Below are 20,037 nucleotides of genomic sequence, written 5' to 3'. Positions count from 1 at the left end.
TTGAAATTAAGCTATCAAGATAGAATTGAGTGAATATTATTTTAGGTACCAATATCAGCAAAACAGTGCCTTTGACATTTATGAGTGAGTGAGTGAGTGAGTGAGTGAGTGAGTGAGTGAGTGAGTGAGTGAGTGAGTGAGAGTGAGTGAGCGAGCGAGCGAGCAAGCACACTCCTTTTAGCAATACCTGGCATGGGAACACCAGAAATGGTCTTCACACATTGTATGCTGTGGAGATTCAAACCCAAGTGTTCAGTGTGACAACCCAACTCCTTATCTACTAAGCTACACCACCTCCAACAGGTTTGAAGCAGGTTTGAAATTTAGGTTGGTTGGTTGGTTGGTTTGTTGTTTAAGGCCGCACTCAGCAATATTCGAGACTGGACCAGACAATCCAGTGATTGATATCATGAGCATCGATCCACGCAATTGGGATCGATGACATGTATCAACCAAGTCAGCGAGCCTGACCACCCGATCCTGTTAGTCGCCTTTTATGACAAGCTTAGTCACCTTTTACGGCAAGCATGGGTTGCTGAAGACCTATTCTACCCCGGATCTTCACGGGTCTTGAAATTTAGGTGAGTAAGCTCGCTTGACACCAGTAATCGCTGTGACTGTCAACATCCAAATACTTGCAGTTTGTTCCATCAAATAGTCACAGCTATGTCATCTGGTTACCCCCGGCAACAGATTAGTGTGCTTTCAAATTTCTGTCTCAGCTCCCTGGGGAGTATACAATCATCTACAAGTCTATCAATGCTCATCTCAGAGAAGGTTCTCAAATTCTACCCAAGTAAGAACGCTAATATCACAATTCCCATGTTACAACCATTTTTATCTCAATGAATAAAATACAGGAAAATTCACATTTTTCATTTTCACTCTCAATGGAAAGAAAAGAAGAAACAAACAAGGATTCCACTACATGAAATCACTCACTACGATATTAATTTTCATTCAAAACACCCCAAGTTCTCTTTACTTCTTCAGTTTCTAAGGACGTCGGCATCAATCCCTCCTCTGCCGGCGCCCCTCGACACATCCCACCACCGATCAAGCCTATTTTGTTGCTAACACTAACACAGTGCCGCTTTGCCTACAGGGAAATTCCATTGAGGATCTATTTTTCTCTCCATTGCCTAAACAGACCCCCCCTCTCACACGATTTCAAGCGAAGGTTAATTGACGACCGATTTAATCAGTGCCTTCCTCCTCTATACACACCTGGTGAAGAAAAGCGCACTCAGATCACAGCTTCCAGGATGCAGGCAAAGGTCAGGGGTCACGACATGGCGGCCATGTTGCTTGTCAGTGTGTTAACACTACCAGCAAAACTCACAAACAAGCCAGCCAACACCTCCTGAGTCCCTGCTGTCGAATCCCCTGCAGCGCCTGGTGCTACAACTACCGTTTGGGGATGTCATTGCGGTGATGAGCGATTGGAATATATTGGTTCTATTTCTCTTTAAACGCAATCAAATAGTACAAAAAATGTTTGACTAAACCGTCAAGGTAAACACTACTTTTTCAGGAATGCTTAAAATGTCATTATATGTAAACAGCAAACGAAGAAATGTCAAAGGTAGGACAGCTTGTTAAAGTTTCCACATTTCTTCCATTTTAGTGAAATAGTGAGCAAGCGAGCAAGTGAGTGAGCTGGGTAGAACGCCACTTTGAACAGTATTCCAGTCCTATCATGGTGTCTATGAACAATATTTCAGTTAAAACGGGTTGCCATCTTAATGTGGGGGGAAAGCCCAAGTGACCCAGATATCAGATGTTTTCCACTTTGGTGAAACCCTCAAGCATGGTGCTAACAAAAATCTAGAAACATAATCGGGGCGAACCGGGATCTGAACCCACAATCATATGTTTGTGATGTGCCAAAGGGATGCAACTCTGCACAGTGAACTCGCCAACCCCACTGATATCAAGGCATTTGAGACTAATGGGGGAGGAAAGCCCGGAGAGTTGCAGGTCTTAGATGTTTTCCTCTTTGGTGAAACCCATGAGCAAAGATATAACTGAGGAAGATAATTAGGGTGAAATTAGAATTAATATGCTGTGTGCAAACTTTGCATAAATCCTCCATGCGGGTTTTCACCTTTGAACCTCCATAAAAGCGAAAATAATTAAAGTCAGTTCTCATTAATGAATGAATGAATGAATATTGAAAGAATGAATGAATGAATGAATGAATGAATGAATGAATGAATGAATGAATGAATGAATGAATACCTTTACAGACCTAAACGGAAACTATACAAAATAGTAGAGAAACTATACAAAATCATTGACAATGTTCAGGGCAAAAACGCAACTCTATTATGAGCCAATCAGCAAGCAGGTGTGGCCTGATTATTTCTACGCAAGCCTCGAATAATTGCTTGGTTAGCCAATCAAATGAGATGGAATCACTTGCAATTTATTTATTCAAGACTGTAACCAGATACCTTCAGAGCATCAAGGTTGCATTATTGACAGAAACAGAGAGAGTTTAGCAGTTGACTGACAAGCCACAATCAAACCCTACCAACTCAAACAAAAACACCACCAAATCAGCCCTTATCAAATCATACTGCAGTCATTGGAAGCTTATCTAAATCACTATTTTTCAATTCTTATAAATCTGTTTGCTTTTGACGAAAAAATGAACACGATAAAGTTTGACAGTGATGGAGGCAATTTTCACCCTACGGCTGCCGAATATACGTACATTTGTCAGCTAAAGTGAACAGCTTTGCCCTGATGGAAGCTAGAATTTCTATGCAGGATAACATTAGCACAGCTTGAACACTGGAGCCCTGCATTTTGGAAGCTCTTTGCAGTCATGTTTAACCTTTACTCAACATCCAATAACAAACCAAAAATTGCTTCAGCCAAAGCTTGCTATTTTTCTCGAGAGGTGGCGCTATCAAGCATACACAAGGTGTCATGTGATCCATCTGACCTATGATAACGGGAGTTCATATTAGTGACACTCCGTAACAAGAACACCTTACAACTACATCCATATTACAGGACTACGGTTTCAATAAACTCCTGTGTATAGTGCTTATTAGATCACCCTCGTCCTATCGTTGCGTTCTACACGAAGCAAATGTAGTGCAGGACATCACCTGCATCCAATCTGGATTTCTGTAACAACTCTTCATTTCAAAACACCACTTATCGGATTTCGTTTCAAATCTTAACATTTTGAAATAGAACCATGGTTTCAAGAAACCAATTGTTTTACAATTAAGATTTTTCTGAAAAAAATAATCTTATCCAAAAAGAATTTTGCTTAATCTTCAACTTCATCTCTTCTAAAATTGGCATCTGGGACGAAGATCGATTCTAGTACACATAGACACATTTAGGGCTGGGACGGGTAACTCAGGTACTCGGGACGGGTAGGTCCTGAGTAGGACTCAGTTAGCCAAAGTACTACCGGACCTGTTGTTAGTCACATGATATATTGTCTACTGACAAAAACTCACTACAGCTCAGTGGTTACACTACAAGTTGCTATTGTTCGCATTTCTTACTCATGATGCACACATTCCTTTTGACTTGTACATGTTTGAGATAAAGCTTCAGTCAACTTCCGTGTACGCATGATCTGATTGTTTGATACATGTATCTGAACAGTTTTTGTCAGGGCTGTGGTAAAACAAGACATTTTGTTCCCAACTCTTGAGACCAACAGTGGGTACCTGAGTAGGGTCAGGTAATAGGGAGTTGGGTACCTGGGTAGTAAATTTGGACTCGTCCCAGCCCTAATACAAATACACCCCACATATAGAACCACAAGGGGATCCTTTAAGGATTTGTAACCTTGATTTTGGAAATAAATGTTGACCACAAAAGAAAAATATTTTCGGCTTATTATGACAGGAACACAAAGAATGGGCCCACTCCTACCTTTTCGAGTCAGTGAGTGAGTATGGTTTTACGCCGCTTTTAGCAATATTCCAGCAATATCATGGTGAGGGACACCAGATATGGGCCTCACACATTGAACCCATGTCAGGAATTGAACCCGGGTGTTGGGCGTGACAAGCGAATGCTTTAACCACTAGGCTACCCTACTGCCCCGCCTACCTTTTTGAAAAATATGTTCACACTTGTCATTATATTTTCAATATATTATGACATAGTAATTGCAAACTGTTAACATGTACCCCAGTAACACCGGGAAAACGTTCTTGTGCACTTTGATAGAACTATGATTAAATAACTTTTGTCACAAACTCTAAGCGAATTTAAAAAAGACATTTTTCACAAAAGTGCAGAATTTGCATCTACATGTGTATATATACTGAAAACAAAAGTTGATCATGATGATTTTGGGGAATATTTTTATGAAATTCTCTGCTCTGTCTTCACCAAAAATTATCCCAAAAAATATTCATGCTCCCAAACTTTTTTTTGTTCATGAATACCTACAAAAATCAGAGCAACACAAGATTCCTTTGCAGAAACATATTTCCAATGGAAAAACAGCTATTAGCGCTACATCATGGCTAGAGACACATAAATGTCACAAGGCATATGATGAAATTATGCAGCTGTAATATAAAAACATACAATCACTGATCTGAGCATTACCATTGCTACTACATACACTGTCATTCATCACCGCTAATTAGGCTATTAATCATCTTCACATCCAGTACATCGCCACCGACAACCATCATCCATCACACAGTAGTTCTATCTATATAATACAACCTATAAAAATAAATACTTATATGTCAACGTCACAGGTTTTCGTCATGGAATTGCGTACCGCTATTTTTCACACTCTTGGGGAACTTGATGAATCGCTTACAATCTCATCTCTGTTCAAAAGATGGAGTGAGTGCGTGAGTATGGTTTTACGCCGCTTTTAGCACTATTCCAGCAATATCACAATGGGGGACAGGGGAAAATGGGCTTCACACATTGTACCCATGTCGGGAACCTAGGTCTTTGGCGTGACAAGCCAACGCTTTGACCACTAAGCTACCCGACTGCCCCTTCTTAAGACTTAGTGGAAGTGCATGTGAGCTAGGGCTGGGACGGGTAATTCGGGTACTCGGTCGGGTCCTGAGTAGGACCCGGGTACCCACAGGACTACCCGGACCCCTGGTACCCACAGGACTACCCGGACCCCTGGTACCCACAGGACTACCCGGACCCCTGGTACCCACAGGACTACCCGGACCCCTGGTACCCACAGGACCACCCAGACCCCTGGTACCCACAGGACTACCCGGACCCCTGGTACCCACAGGACTACCCGGACCCCTGGTACCCACGTGACTACCCGGACCCCTGGTTAGTCACGTGATGTATTGTTTAATAACAAAAACTCACCATAGCTCAGTGGTTACACTACATGTCGCAAATGTTCGCATTTCTCTCGGGAGATGCACACATTCCTTTTGACTTGCATATGTTTGAGTAAAGATAAAGCTTCAGTCAGTAGCCATGATCTGATTGCTTGATACATGTATCTAAGTAGTTTTTACCTGGGCTGCGGTAAAACAAAAAATCATATGAACGGAGTGGTGAGCGAGAAGCAGGACAGTGCTAACACTAGGTGGGTATTCCGACAGGCCGCTGCTGTCAGACATGATTGATAATACAGTACTTAGTGAGATTCAAGCTAGAGTGAATATAACCCACAGACTGTCCTATATATCTGTCTAGACCTGCTACATACTGTGGTACATACACAGTACACCTGTTAAATACTGTGGTACATACACAGTACACCTGTTAAATACTGTGGTACATACACAGTACACCTGTTAAATACTGTAGTACATACACAGTACACCTGTTAAATACTGTAGTACATACACAGTACACCTGTTAAATACTGTAGTACATACACAGTACACCTGTTAAATACTGTAGTACATACACAGTACACCTGTTAAATACTGTAGTACATACAAATTACACCTGTTAAATACTGTAGTACATACACAGTAAACCTGTTAAATACTGTAGTACATACACAGTACACCTGTTAAATACTGTGGTACATACACAGTACACCTGTTAAATACTGTAGTACATACACAGTACACCTGTTAAATACTGTGGTACATACACAGTACACCTGTTAAATACTGTGGTACATACACAGTACACCTGTTAAAAACTGTAGTACATACAAATTACACCTGCTACTTCTGTAGTACATACATTGCTACAAACTGTGGTACCGTATTTTCTTGAGTATACTGTGCACCCATGTATAATGTGCACCCCCCTCTAGCGGGTTCAGTATTTTTGAAAAAAAATATATCAAATATCAAGCGCAGAAATAAATAACACCATAGATCTACCCCTTCAGAGAATTTCGGTAAACGAACGGGTGATGAGAAACTTGGTCAGTACACATTCAAAATTTGAGATAAAAAAATCACCAGACATTTACTTTATTGTATTTTTTGTTCTGCTATGCATTGTTTCACATCCAGAGATTAAGATTACCTTGTGTATGTTCTCGTCAACTAAGCCGGAAACAGCAATCAGCTGTACACACGTTTTCTTGGAATCTACCGGTGTTTTGGTCAAGACACACCCAATGATATAACTTTACAGGGTTTTTATACAAGGATCGGCAAAAATTGTATCTGAAACTATTTTTTTTTATCAGGAATAATATATTATTTTTCACATGGAACCAGTCTGACCACCGTCACAGTCAAGGCTCCCGCACACGTTATCGCGAGATAAACGTGTTGTCAAACTATAACAAATAAGACTTTTAACGAGTCAAGTATGTCATTTATGATATATGTATCCATTCTCTGTCAACTAAAGTTTGTTTCAAGGCGTCAATAGCGGTAATCTGACCGTGGTTGCTGTTGATAACTGTGAGTTGTGCGATTGGAAGATCGCTTCACACACGATTTCGCCGAAATTAATTAAAACATTATTAAAAGGAATTTTGAATAAAATGAATGAAATAAGTTACAAACATAAGTCAAGATATACAAAGAAACTTTTTATAGCCAGACAGTGTAATTACATGATGATTTTGCGTACTTCAGTATGGATTTGTTGACATGGTATTTCCGGTGTTTCGTGCTCACGGTAATGTCTTTCCATGGGGAAAAAAACATCAAAACTCATTATTTCGTGTATAATGCGCACCCCCTTCTACACGGCTGTGTTTTTTGGAAAAAAAGTGTGCACTATACTCAAGAAAATATGGTATATACATGGTACACTCACAACAATCACATACTGTATAAAACTAGATCAGAAACTTTTAAACTGTTCAAGAATTATTTTCAGTTTAAGTAACAAAGGCAGTTCAATTCACTTTACCCCTTTTCCTAAAACCAAGCCTCTTTTACACAGACAAGCCAGTAATACAGACACAAGCAGCACTCAAACATCCATCTCATTTCTTGAGGTCGAAGGTGTAGCAATCCCTTAAGTACACACCCAACATCTTCACCTGGGGGTCATGTGACCACTACATTGGACCTGCGGCCAGTATAAAGCCAGTGTTCACACAAAGTGGTCATCTAATACATTCGTAAGCCCCCACAACGTTACTTTCCTCATGTTACTGTTGTCGGCCATTGTAAACTTTTACAAATAGAAGGCGGGCCTCTTAAGCTGCGATTAGCGGTCTCAATTAGACCTGTTTGCATTTGGATTTGTGGAAATTTGATCGTGCGATATGAAAACATTGTCAACAGGCGTGCAGTACAGGAGCGGCATCATGCACTACTGTGACAACACACTTAAACTGCCGTTTAACGTGTTCAGTAGCTCAGGGATTTAGGCCCCAGACTGTATTGTACAGGAGATTAGTCGTGGTGTAAGTTCAATCTACCGAGTAAACTCACGGACAGACAGTTATGAGAACTTGTACAATGCTCAACAAACGATGTGTGTTTCTACTTGGTGGTTGATATTTATTGAGACTTAACTGGTTTCATAAACCAGTAAAAACCTGCTGCATAAAGTAGCAGTGAATATATACAGAGAAAACATTGAGATGACTGGCACTTGCCTGCAGACACCACTTTCTGAATTAATTCTAATTTGGGATTTTTCTTCCGTCATAGCTTTAAAACATACAGAGTAATTCTCTGTAAGGAGAAGTCAAACACTGTTTTTGAACCTTAAAACTCTTTTTTCATTACATCCCGTCTGTCCGGTGAATGAGTTCTTTTCTTGGGCAAAACACACGGACAAAATACTTTTTCTAGCATTTTGCCAGAAAAGATCAATACATTTTAAAAGACCTACCCCTTTCCCCAAAATGGTCAACACCTGATTATAACAACTGTCTTGAAATAATACCCTTTTGTTGAGAATAGGAAACAATGCAGGTTGAAAAAACGTCAACTCATGAAATATGGAAAAAACACAATATCACACACACACTGATTCCATACATATCTAAACGCTACCAGCTACAATATCTCAAACGCAAGGACAACAGTCTAAAACTTTCAAAAAACGAATTTCACACTTTATTGTGAATGATCAACACACATTCTGTAAGGTTTTCCAACACCACGACTCAACATGAAGCAGCTTTCTTCAACTGTACAGTGACATTTGTTAGTGATTTGTCAGGTCGGTCCAGTCCTCTCACGTTCCCCATCCACACAAACCCAGCGATGAAACAATACCACCAAACATGTGTCAACCAACAAATATCCACAAGGCAGGGGAAAAGTCAACTCGTTTGTCTTCTCGATGGCAGATTCATGAGAAGATTAAAAGAAATTGGCGGAAGATAAACCTTCTTTTGGTAACATGTGATGAGTGAGTCAATGCTGCAATATTAAAGCCATACCACTCAAAAGAAGTTAAGGACCCCTAATTCAGGCATGACCGATAACTAGAGAAATATGCAAGAAACTGGTGCTCCTTAATTTCTTTTGAGTAGTATATATAATGGGGGCTTGTGAATAAAAGTCTCAACCATGGAAAAACAATGATTGAAAGCACGATCAACATAAAAATAGTTTAAATTTACACAACCATTCCAGCTGTCAGGGCAGCTTGTGAATAATGAAATCCCAATCAGGCAAAACATATCACATGTTATTAATTTTTTATCATTTCTTTTCTCAAAACTATGCAATACAGATAATTTTTCATCAACATTTCTGCACATGACATTATGCTTAGTCTCTCCAGTATGACTCGAGGTAGATATCATAGTTGACGTCCAAAACAAAATTTTCAGGTTGTTGTAACACAATTTGGGGTCAGAAAATGTAGGAGAATTTCTTTTTTCTTGAACACAAAGGATATTCCAGAGAAATTTGATTTGAACAAATTATCAACATGAAGGTGAGATCAAACACATTTCAAACAGGTGGAGACATGACATGATGCTAATGCTTCAATTTGTTCTCTGCGATGGTGAGAAGTGTCACCATTAGCCAGGGCACCATATATGCCACTCACTCATAGTCTACATAACACAAGATGGATGACGACAAGACACACAGACAGACAAGATGGATGATGACAAGACACACGGACAGACAACAAGATGGCCGAACACTGCCCCCTGTGTTAGTAAACCATGGCAGCAGATACACAAACATCCTGACTGACATCCCTGACTGACATGGGTCTGATGGCCACCACAGATACACCTGTCGGCTTGCAGTGTAAACGTAACTCAGCCCAGAAACTGCTTCCAGTCATTGTGCATAGTTAGAAATCTTTGTTAGAAACCCAGTTTCCAAAAATGCACTCAACTATCCAGCTGTCAAAACTCCTACCTTCAAACATAGGTTTTGACAGTCGTAGCACTGCAAGCATTTTCCAGAATATCACTCAGAGTAGTTTAGGTGAAGGTGTATTTTACACCTGAGAAAGACATTTTCACGATCATACTCATTTTAATATTGTGATCTGATTGAGTTGATTGTACCACCAATTTGAACATTCTTCCGTTAGATAACAGTATGTCAGAAAATTTGGAAGGAAATACTCCCAAATGCAGATACAAGAAATTTACCAAGTACATATGTAGACCGAAGACCAAAGATCTGAACCCATCACAGGTCGCGCTGGGCAAACAGAAACAAATCTACATTACCAAAGCACCACAGTGGACAACAGGACCTCCTAACTCGCCTTTTTGACAGATGCTCATGAAATATTTTCAGGCAATATAAAAAAATAAAACATTGTCGACTGTGTGGGGTAAACATTCTCAATACGTTTACACCAAATGCATTATAGTGAGTGAGTGAGTATGGTTTTACATGGCTTTTAGCAATATTCCAGCAATGGGCTTCACACATTGTACCCATGTCAGGAATCGAACCCCGGTCTTCGGCGTGGCGAGCCGACCACCCCAAATGCATTATAAGAACATGGGAATAAGGTATTCAGCTGTATGTACAGCAACCTAGTCCTGCACCATGACTGTGGAATATATTTATTTTATTAAAACAAAATAATCTAAATACATATGAAAAAGGAAGTCTAGCCAGCTCTAGCCAGCTCTATTCCACTGAAATCCGCATCAGGAAAAGTATTTTCTTAATTTTAGAGGCGAGAAGAGTATTGTGTAATATAAGATTTCATAGACTAAATGTTAGTCTAACAGCAACCTTGAACATATACATCACACCATCCAAAGTTACCAATAACTCAGTCAGTTCATAATGGCGTAGAAACATACTGACACAAAGCCAGGTTCCCAGGATGTATCAAGTCATATCACAACCACCAGCTCACAGGTGGGATATATAGCGGAATAACGCTTGGAACACAGTCTTGGGTAAGTCTGTTGTTATGTCTAGGATGTCACAGCATAAACAACACTTGAGTCCTATATCACGCAGTCATCACACATGGAATAAATGTCGTAGCTAAATGTCGAAGTACGCAACATCCCTGGTGGGTTATAAGGGTACGAACGGTTGGAACAGTCTTGATATTCTGTCTCCCAGACTCCAGGGTATACATTTAGAAATGAATCCAACATAAGTCAAGAATGATTTGGCAAGTCTAGATTGCCTCTGGTCTATTGATTTGAAAAAAAACATTGCTCTGGGCTCCATTCGTACTTTATAATACTTTGTAGTTATATATTTTTAGTGAGTAAGTGAGTTGGGTTAAACACCGCTTTTAACAGTATTCCAGTTATATCGCAGCGTGTCAGCTTAATGTGGGAGGAAAGCCCAAAGTGATGCAGGTCTCAGCCGTTTACCACTTCCGTGAAATCCACGAGCACGTGTATGGTGCTGACAAACCTAGAAACATAATCGTGGCGAACCGGGATTCAAACCCAAAATCATAGGTTTCTGGCTCACCCAAGGGACACAACTATGCACAGCAAATAGCGGCACCTTAGACAACTGGGCCACCCATGCCCCCTATATATTTTGAAATAAGATAACTTTATTTCTGGGACTAAATGTTAGTCTTCAGTCTTGATTACGTCTGTTGTTACCTTGACGCCACAGGAATAAACTACCACTGGGTCATCATATATCACGCAGTCATATCACGCATAGAATAAACGTCATTGCTACATGGTAAACCTTTCCATACCTCATGTTCGCCACAACTTAACGACTGTAATTAAAGAAGCTTACTGAGAATGATAGTTGTAATTGTTTCCTCAAGCACTGTCTCTTCAAACAAAATTCCTGTCATATCCAAGACGACAAACATTATGAATATTCGTGAGCGGAATACTAATAATTTTATTTTATGAATATACTAATAATAAACCTAACATGAGACATTGGAGTTTCCTCTGAATTCACCCTGAGTACGCCAGTTATCATAAAATGTCAAGCACATACTTAAAACTGTGTGTTTGGACAAAACTAGTAAATGAAAGGACACTAAGTCTGGTGGCTACTTGAAGCCACTGCACTGCTCACAGTGTACAGTATCTAAGTCCCTGTGTACAAAGTTTCTAAGCCAGACATTCCATTTTGTTTAGACACTGTTTCCCCCGGGACAGGTCATGAATGCCCTCAAGGCAGGCTTTCTCAGTCTCACCGAGGACATTCTTGAAGGATATTTGAATTGTGTTGGTACAGTAGACCTGGTAAGACATAAAGCGTTGTGCCAAGTTCCACAAAGGAACTCACATATTGGACAGTTTTGAAAAACAAATTAGTTATAACTAAGACAAAATTGTTATGGATGAGCAACTTCTTTATTACAATTATGCATAATTGTAATACAGAAGTTGCTCATCCATAACAATTTTGTCTTAGTTACCATTCCAACTTCTAAATGCCACTCAAAGAAGTTAAATTAGTTATAGATGAATGTGCGCTGCTATCGCTACCTTTGCTTGTACTGTACCATGTAGTCTTAGAAACTCTTGTAGGGATGGTTCCAAACAGAAATCTTAGCGCTGAGACATTGTCCCATACTTTATCATAGGATAATATAGTCTTTGCACTAAGATTGCTATGTGTAGCAGGGCCTGGATACCAGAGTATCATGAGTGTGCAGGGCTTGATTTAAGGAACTTGACGTAACTTGAACCATGTGCATCTTGATAGAAAACCAAGTTGCACCAAGCAAAACCAAGTTCCACCAAACAAAACTAAGTGGCACCAAGCACACCCAGGTTGCACCAAGCAAAACCAGGTTGCACCAAGCAAAGCCAAGTTGCACCAAGCAAAACCAGGTTGCACCAAGCAAAACCAGGTTGCACCAAGCAAAGCCAAGGTGCACCAAGCAAAACCAAGTTGCCCCAAGCAAAACCAGGTTGCACCAAGCAAAGCCAGGTTGCACCAAGCAAAACCAAGTTGCACCAAGCAAAACCAGGTTGCACCAAGCAAAGCCAAGTTGCACCAAGCAAAACCAAGTTGCACCAAGCAAAGCCAAGTTGCACCAAGCAAAACCAAGTTGCACCAAGCAAAGCCAAGTTGCACCAAGCAAAACCAAGTTGCACCAAGCAAAACCAAGTTGCACCAAGCAAAACCAGGTTGCACTCTTGTCCCTTAAATTATCATAGTTGAAACATAGGCTGGTCCGCAGCCCGTGACACATAAATTAATGATGTTTTGCTTTGAAACGTCATAGGAACACAGGGATAATTCTAGAGTGGGGCCTTGTGCTTTTAGCCCCAAAATTTGAAAAAAAAGCCCACATTTTCAAATATAGTGAGTGAATGAGTATGTATTTTCCTTAAATCGACCATGACATTTAACAGCATATTCGAGGTCCTGTTATTTATTTGTACGAATATCAACACAACTTGTGTTATAAAATTATTAGCTCTTATTGCCTAATAATGCTACACCTGGGACTCATTGTTGTACAGTTTTCAATATTAGAGTATTGCAATATTCTCCTGAGAACTCATCCGGAATCACAATGATGAAGCTTGGGCAGAAAAAAGAGATAATTTCGTCAATCTCATCATCATTGCATCAAGCATTATGACCGACAGAACCATTGTCATGACTGCCATTAATCGAATTCAGTTTTATCACCAAACTAATAACATCTGTCATCAAAATGTACACTACATATTTCATCTCACTACGAACATATCAATCGTTACAACCATCACCATGCCCGCCTCCATGGTCTAATGGATGAGTGAGTGAGTGAGTGAGTGAGTGAGTATGGTTTTACGCCGCTTTTAGCAATATTCCAGCAATATCACGGCATGGGACACCAGAAATGGGCTTCACACATTGTACCCATGTCAGGAATCGAACCCGGGTCTTCGGCGTGACGAGCGAACGCTTCAACCACTAGGCTACCCGACCACCCCTTTTCAAATACAATGGGGCATTCTAACATTGTGCTGTATGGGGGTACCTCTGGAATATTTCAAAGTTTCACATAAAGGGCCTGGGAACCCTGGGAACATGTGCACATAATTTGAAGTACCCACAGTTTGATGACATCAAGCCCAAGAATGCATGACAAAGTACACATGACACTCGGATTAGTGATGTAGTATGGTAAATAAACTTTAGAAGCACTGAGTGTGCTCAAAGATCAATGTTATGTGGACAACAAAGGCTTAGTCAGACATTTTTTAATTGACATTTGAAATATTTTGACATGTACTTGGTGCATGAAGACATAAATAATAGGTTGCACTTTCGCATGTTTTATAGAGTACAATCGAGCCCTGTGTAGTTATGGCCTAATGGGGAGTATCTAATGGAGCATGTCTGTCCAAGTACATTTTCCAATATTCTAAAACAAAATAAACCAACATGAACCTTGCCTCTGATCAATAGTATCACCAAGGGTTAGGTGATGACAAAGGGTAGGGGTTTTCAACGTGACTTGAGGGCGACATGCGAGTGGGTCCAGAAGGATCATGGTTGTCCGTAGTGCCTCAAGGTGGATCCTAACATTAGTGGTTTATGATGCAAGAAATTCAAAGATGGCATTTGGTTCCTTGTATCGACATTGGTTTCTTCAGACAGTCTTTGACATTTGTCCCATGAGATGTGAAAATGAAGTTAATCAAGGAAAAGCTGCACTTACCTGGGACACTGATGTTGACACACTGCCAAAACTCATCCTGAAAACAAATTAAAAAATTGTGGAAAAAAAACTCAAATACATCAAAATACTGTAAATCTTGAAATTAATGCGACCTTGTATTATATGCAAAATATGCGAGTGGACTTTGTTCACATTAATGAAACTTCGCAGTTATGTCTCCAGAATGACTATCAACAAAAAGATGCCCTCACTCCACACATTGGATAGCCGAAATACCAACTTGAATATAAACACAAACTTGGTTTATTAAGCAATTTTCAAGCTATATGACAGCTGTCTGTAAATAATCAAGTCTGGAACAGACAATCCAGTGATTGACATCATAAGCAAGGATAGAAGCAGTTTGGATATGAGTGAGTGAGTGAGTGAGTTGGGTTTAACGCCGCTTTTAACAGTATTACAGTTATATCACGGCGTGTCAGCTTAATGTGGGAAGAAAGCCCGAAGTGATGCAGGTCTCCGACGTTTACCACTTCGGTGAAACCCACGAGCACGGGTATGGTGCTGACAAACCTAGAAACATAATCGGGGCGAACCGGGATTCGAACCCACAATCATAGGTTTCTGGCGTGCCCAAGGGACGCAACTCTGCACAGCGAATCGCAGCGCCTTAGACGACTGGGCCACCCGTGCCCCCCGTTTGGATATGATGACATGCATATAAACACAAGTATACATGGATATAATCTATACATGTCACATTGAAAATATACACCATGTACACCAGTACACATGGATTTATCACTTTTTCAACTTTATCATCAGGATATTTTTTACTGGTTTCTCTCGAAGAATCTCTGATTCAGACACAAGTCTGTTCTCTTGGCTCGTCATGAATGAAACCAGTTACAAAAGCAGCTGATCATTCACCATCTGAACAGAATGATCTTAATAGAATTAAACCATTACAAACTAGCTGGCCCAATCCCCTGGCTATAAGTCTAATGGCACAATGTAAAGGGTTTGACAGAAATATTAATGACAACTCAAGCATAACCAATTTGGTGATTTCAAATCACATACTAAAGTACAAATAAATCCCATATGATTCTTTCTTTTAATCAGCGAACAGAATGCAGCTATCAATCACAATTGACTTCCCATGAACTCCCTCAACCATGTTACCATCAGCCGCTAGAAAACATATCTACATAGAAAACGTGACGATCTTAATTCAAACCTCTTAACATACAAACTACTTTAAACAGACACTGAATTAGATAGGAAATGTACACTGGAGTAATCTGATCCTGTAAATGAAGTTAGTTGAATGCATGAACAATTTGGACAACTTCAGCTAGACATAGACATGAGCCTTCAGGAACCGCATTCCCCCGACACCAATAATGGTAGAAACCCATTTCCAGTTGACAATTACCCTAAACGGCAGATGTATTTCCAGATAACTCAAAGTAATGAGCAACTTCTCGAAGAGCTACAAGTACGAGGAGTTCTGAATGATATTGACCAATCAATAGAGGGGATCAAGTCGGCTTACAGCTAATCACAGAGGTGTGACCAATCAGGACGCACATAGCTGGAATCAATAAAGCTGTTCCACCACCAGTCAATGTCCTTGAAACCACTGACCACCATGATTATTCGTGCAGTTAAAAGATTGCAAGCTTTGAACAACATCCTTCAATCGAATTTATTAGATTTTTCCTTCCTGCCCTAATCAATCTCTCAAGTGTTCTGAAAAACATTCCAACAAGTTCAGATGTTCACATCTTACGATTATGAAGATAGTCCTCCCACCCCACAATTTCACATCCCTGACTACCCTCCCACAGTAACACACTACCCCAGACAGTTCTCCCACCCCATAAGATCCCATCCCTGACACCCCTTCCACCCATAAGACACTATCCCAGACAGTTCTCCCACCCCACAAGATCCCAGACATGACACCCCTTCCACCCATAAGACACTATCCCAGACAGTCCTCCCACCTCACAAGATCCCAGACATGACAATCCTTTCACCCCACAATATCCCATCCCTGAAACCCCTCTCACCCATAAGACACTATCCAAGACAGTTCTCCCACCCCACAAGATCCTATCCATGACAATCCTCCCATCCAACAAGATACCAACCCTGACACCCCTCTCACCCATAAGACACTACCCCAGACACCCCTCTCAGCCATAAGACACTACCCCTGACAGTTCTCCCACCCCATAAGACACTACCCCAGACACCCCTCCAACCCATAAGACACTACCCCACACAGTTCTCCCATCCCATAAGATCTCAACCCTGACACCCCTCTCACCCATAAGACATTACCCCCAGACAGTCCTCCCACCCCAGACACCCCTCAGACCCACAAGATCCCGCCCCGACTCACCAGGTCATAGGGACAGTGCTCCGCCGCCGTCAACACCTGCTTCATCTGCTGGACATACGTCCCCTCTCTCAGCAACTGCAACAACAACAACGACAAAATCAGCACCAAAACACAAATGCCATACAGCTTCAATCACAAGCTCTTGTGCCATACAGCTTCAACACAAGTTCTTGTGCCATACAGCTTTAAACACAAGTCCTTGTGCCATACAGCTTCAAACACAAGTTCTTGTGCCGTACAGCTTCAAACACAAGTTCTTGTGCCATACAGCTTCAAACACAAGCTCTTGTGCCGTACAGCTTCAAACACAAGTTCTTGTGCCATACAGCTTCAAACACAAGCTCTTGTGCCGTACAGCTTCAAACACAAGTTCTTGTGCCATACAGCTTCAAACACAAGTTCTTGTGCCATACAGCTTCAAACACAAGTTCTTGTGCCGTACAGCTTCAAACACAAGTTCTTGTGCCATACAGCTTCAAACACAAGTTCTTGTGCCGTACAGCTTCAAACACAAGTTCTTGTGCCGTACAGCTTCAAACACAAGTCCTTGTGCCATACAGCTTCAAACACAAGTTCTTGTGCCGTACAGCTTCAAACACAAGTTCTTGTGCCATACAGCTTCAAACACAAGTTCTTGTGCCGTACAGCTTCAAACACAAGTTCTTGTGCCGTACAGCTTCAAACACAAGCTCTTGTGCCGTACAGCTTCAAACACAAGCTCTTGTGCCGTACAGCTTCAAACACAAGTTCTTGTGCCGTACAGCTTCAAACACAAGTTCTTGTGCCGTACAGCTTCAAACACAAGTTCTTGTGCCGTACAGCTTCAAACACAAGTTCTTGTGCCATACAGCTTCAACACAAGTTCTTGTGCCATACAGCTTCAACACAAGTTCTTGTGCCATACAACTTCAACACAAGTTCTTGTGCCATACAGCTTCAACACAAGTTCTTGTGCCATACAACTTCAACACAAGTTCTTGTGCCATACAGCTTCAAACACAAGTTCTTGTGCCGTACAGCTTCAAACACAAGTTCTTGTGCCGTACAGCTTCAAACACAAGTTCTTGTGCCGTACTGCTTCAAACACAACACAGCCTTATATTCACCAGAACATGCAATACATGCAGTGATGATACCAAACATGGAACTTTATCTCTCAGTCGATGCTGAATGTTGGAAAGAATCCATGTTCAGATTTGATGATGTGACATACTTCTCAAAAGAAGTTATGACATGACAGATAAACATAGTAATATGAAAGAATCTTTTATCGGGGTATTTACTGTGGACATTGTTGAAATCGTCCTCGAACAAACTTAGTGAGTTGGCCTCGTTACATCCCTGTCCTTTTATATAGTATACTGACACTGGGTGTGACCATGTATCTTGGAGCTGCTAGTTTTTGCGTTACTAGCCCCTGTGCATGTACCAAGAACCTGCACACTTGCTTTGAAAACAACTTTCAAAAGTCTTTTATTAACATTATTTGAATTTTAACCTTTTTTAACTTTCAAATTTATTTTATTATAATATTCAGGGGTATAATTAATTATGATATTCAACTTAAGGCATTTTTTGTCAATGCGGGCCATGTAATTTTTAAAGCACAGGGAGCCACCATGAACCCATTCCTTCCATGCCCTCTCTCTGGTACAACACGCCCTCTCTCTGGCACAACATGCCCTCTCTCTGGCACAACATGCCCTCTCTCTGGCACAACATGCCCTCTCTCTGGCACAACACGCCCTCTCTCTGGCACAACATGCCCTCTCTCTGGTACAACACGCCCTCTCTCTGGCACAACACGCCCTCTCTCTGGCACAACATGCCCTCTCTCTGGCACAACACGCCCTCTCTCTGGCACAACATGCCCTTTCTGGCACCTCTCTCTGGCACAACATGCCCTCTCTCTGGCAAAACATGCCCTCTCTCTTGTACAACATGCCCTCTCTCTGGCACAACATGCCCTCTCTCTGGTACAACACGCCCTCTCTCTGGCACAACATGCCCTCTCTCTGGCACAACACGCCCTCTCTCTGGACAACACCCACTGACAAGGCTTACATCATAGGTCAGTGACACAATGTTGCAAGTGTCTGTAGGCCTCCAGATCCAGTGTTTAGTGCCACACTACAACAATGTGCAACAACTGTACCAAGATCAGTTCTTCCTCCATCAGATATCACTTATATACCATGTGTCACATTTCAACAAGTTCAGAGTCTGCTGACCTGTTAGTACACAACAGTCAGGAATCTATTTAGAGGATAGTCGATTTGGCAATGTGTTACATAAGAGGCAAATTAAATCTATTTGATAAGCAGAATCAACATTTAAAAATAAAATAATGGTTTATGTAAACATTTCAATTACATAGCTGTTGTTTTTTTTAATTTTCAGTAATTCAACTTCAGATCGCACCCTTTGCTGAATGCTCTTGATACTTGTGTTCAGTTGTATTTGAGATTCAGAGGGTGATTCAGAGTGAAAAATTAGATGGTATTTGGGATTCAGGAGAGGGATGGGGTTGGCATCCTCAGATCCAGAATGTCATACATAATGAATGATTGTCAAACACAGTCCTTCGTGAAAAATAATCTGTTGTCATTACTTGACTGGGCTTACAGATCCCCGTATCTAAATTTCACAAATGTGAAATGAAATTACTTTATTCAGAACCGTCTTTTTATCTTTCCATCAAACCTGGCATCTAATTTCAGTAATAAAAAAACACTTCAAAGAAGGTCAATAGTGGAGGGAAGTTCTTGAGTGTCATCTTTTAATTCATTTTTCTTTTCTAAGATTGATACTACTTTAAACCCATCACTAAAGAGTGCACATATATATATTATTAATTTCCTACCACTGATCTTACTGTTTTGCCTGAACTAGTAATAAAGGACCCAACACCAAACTTGACCAACTGTAGTAAGGAATGTTGGGGTAGCCCAGTGGTTAAAGTGTTCACTCATCACAATTCGCCAGCTTTGATTCCCCATATGAGTACAAAGCCCATGTTCTAATGTCTACCGCTGTCATATTGCTGGAATAGTGTTATAAGTAGTGACAAACAGTTGTTTGTTTGTTGTTGTCTAACACTGCACTCAGCATTATTCCAGCTATATGACAGCGGTCAGTAATAATAGAGTCTGCACCTGACAATCCCGATTGACGTTATGAGCATCGATCCA

At 40.8% G+C, this 20,037-nt stretch overlaps 1 protein-coding gene across 1 annotated transcript in view; it reads right to left on the bottom strand.

The window, feature by feature from the left end:
- LOC139464828 (reversion-inducing cysteine-rich protein with Kazal motifs-like) overlaps positions 1-20,037 on the bottom strand; it is a 105,805-nt gene that overhangs the window by 65,440 nt on the left and 20,328 nt on the right. Inside the window, exons 3-4 of the mRNA XM_071246352.1 lie at positions 16,847-16,921; positions 14,473-14,509 (exon numbers count right to left, since the gene is read on the bottom strand). Of these exons, the coding sequence (XP_071102453.1) occupies positions 14,473-14,509; positions 16,847-16,921 (112 nt within the window). The remainder of the gene's footprint in view (positions 1-14,472; positions 14,510-16,846; positions 16,922-20,037) is intronic.

The sequence above is a fragment of the Haliotis cracherodii genome, unplaced genomic scaffold, assembly GCF_022045235.1.
Source record: "Haliotis cracherodii isolate W230 unplaced genomic scaffold, xgHalCrac1.p SCAF_17, whole genome shotgun sequence".
Classification (NCBI taxonomy): domain Eukaryota; kingdom Metazoa; phylum Mollusca; class Gastropoda; order Lepetellida; family Haliotidae; genus Haliotis; species Haliotis cracherodii.
This window is presented reverse-complemented; position numbering and strand designations above follow the sequence as displayed.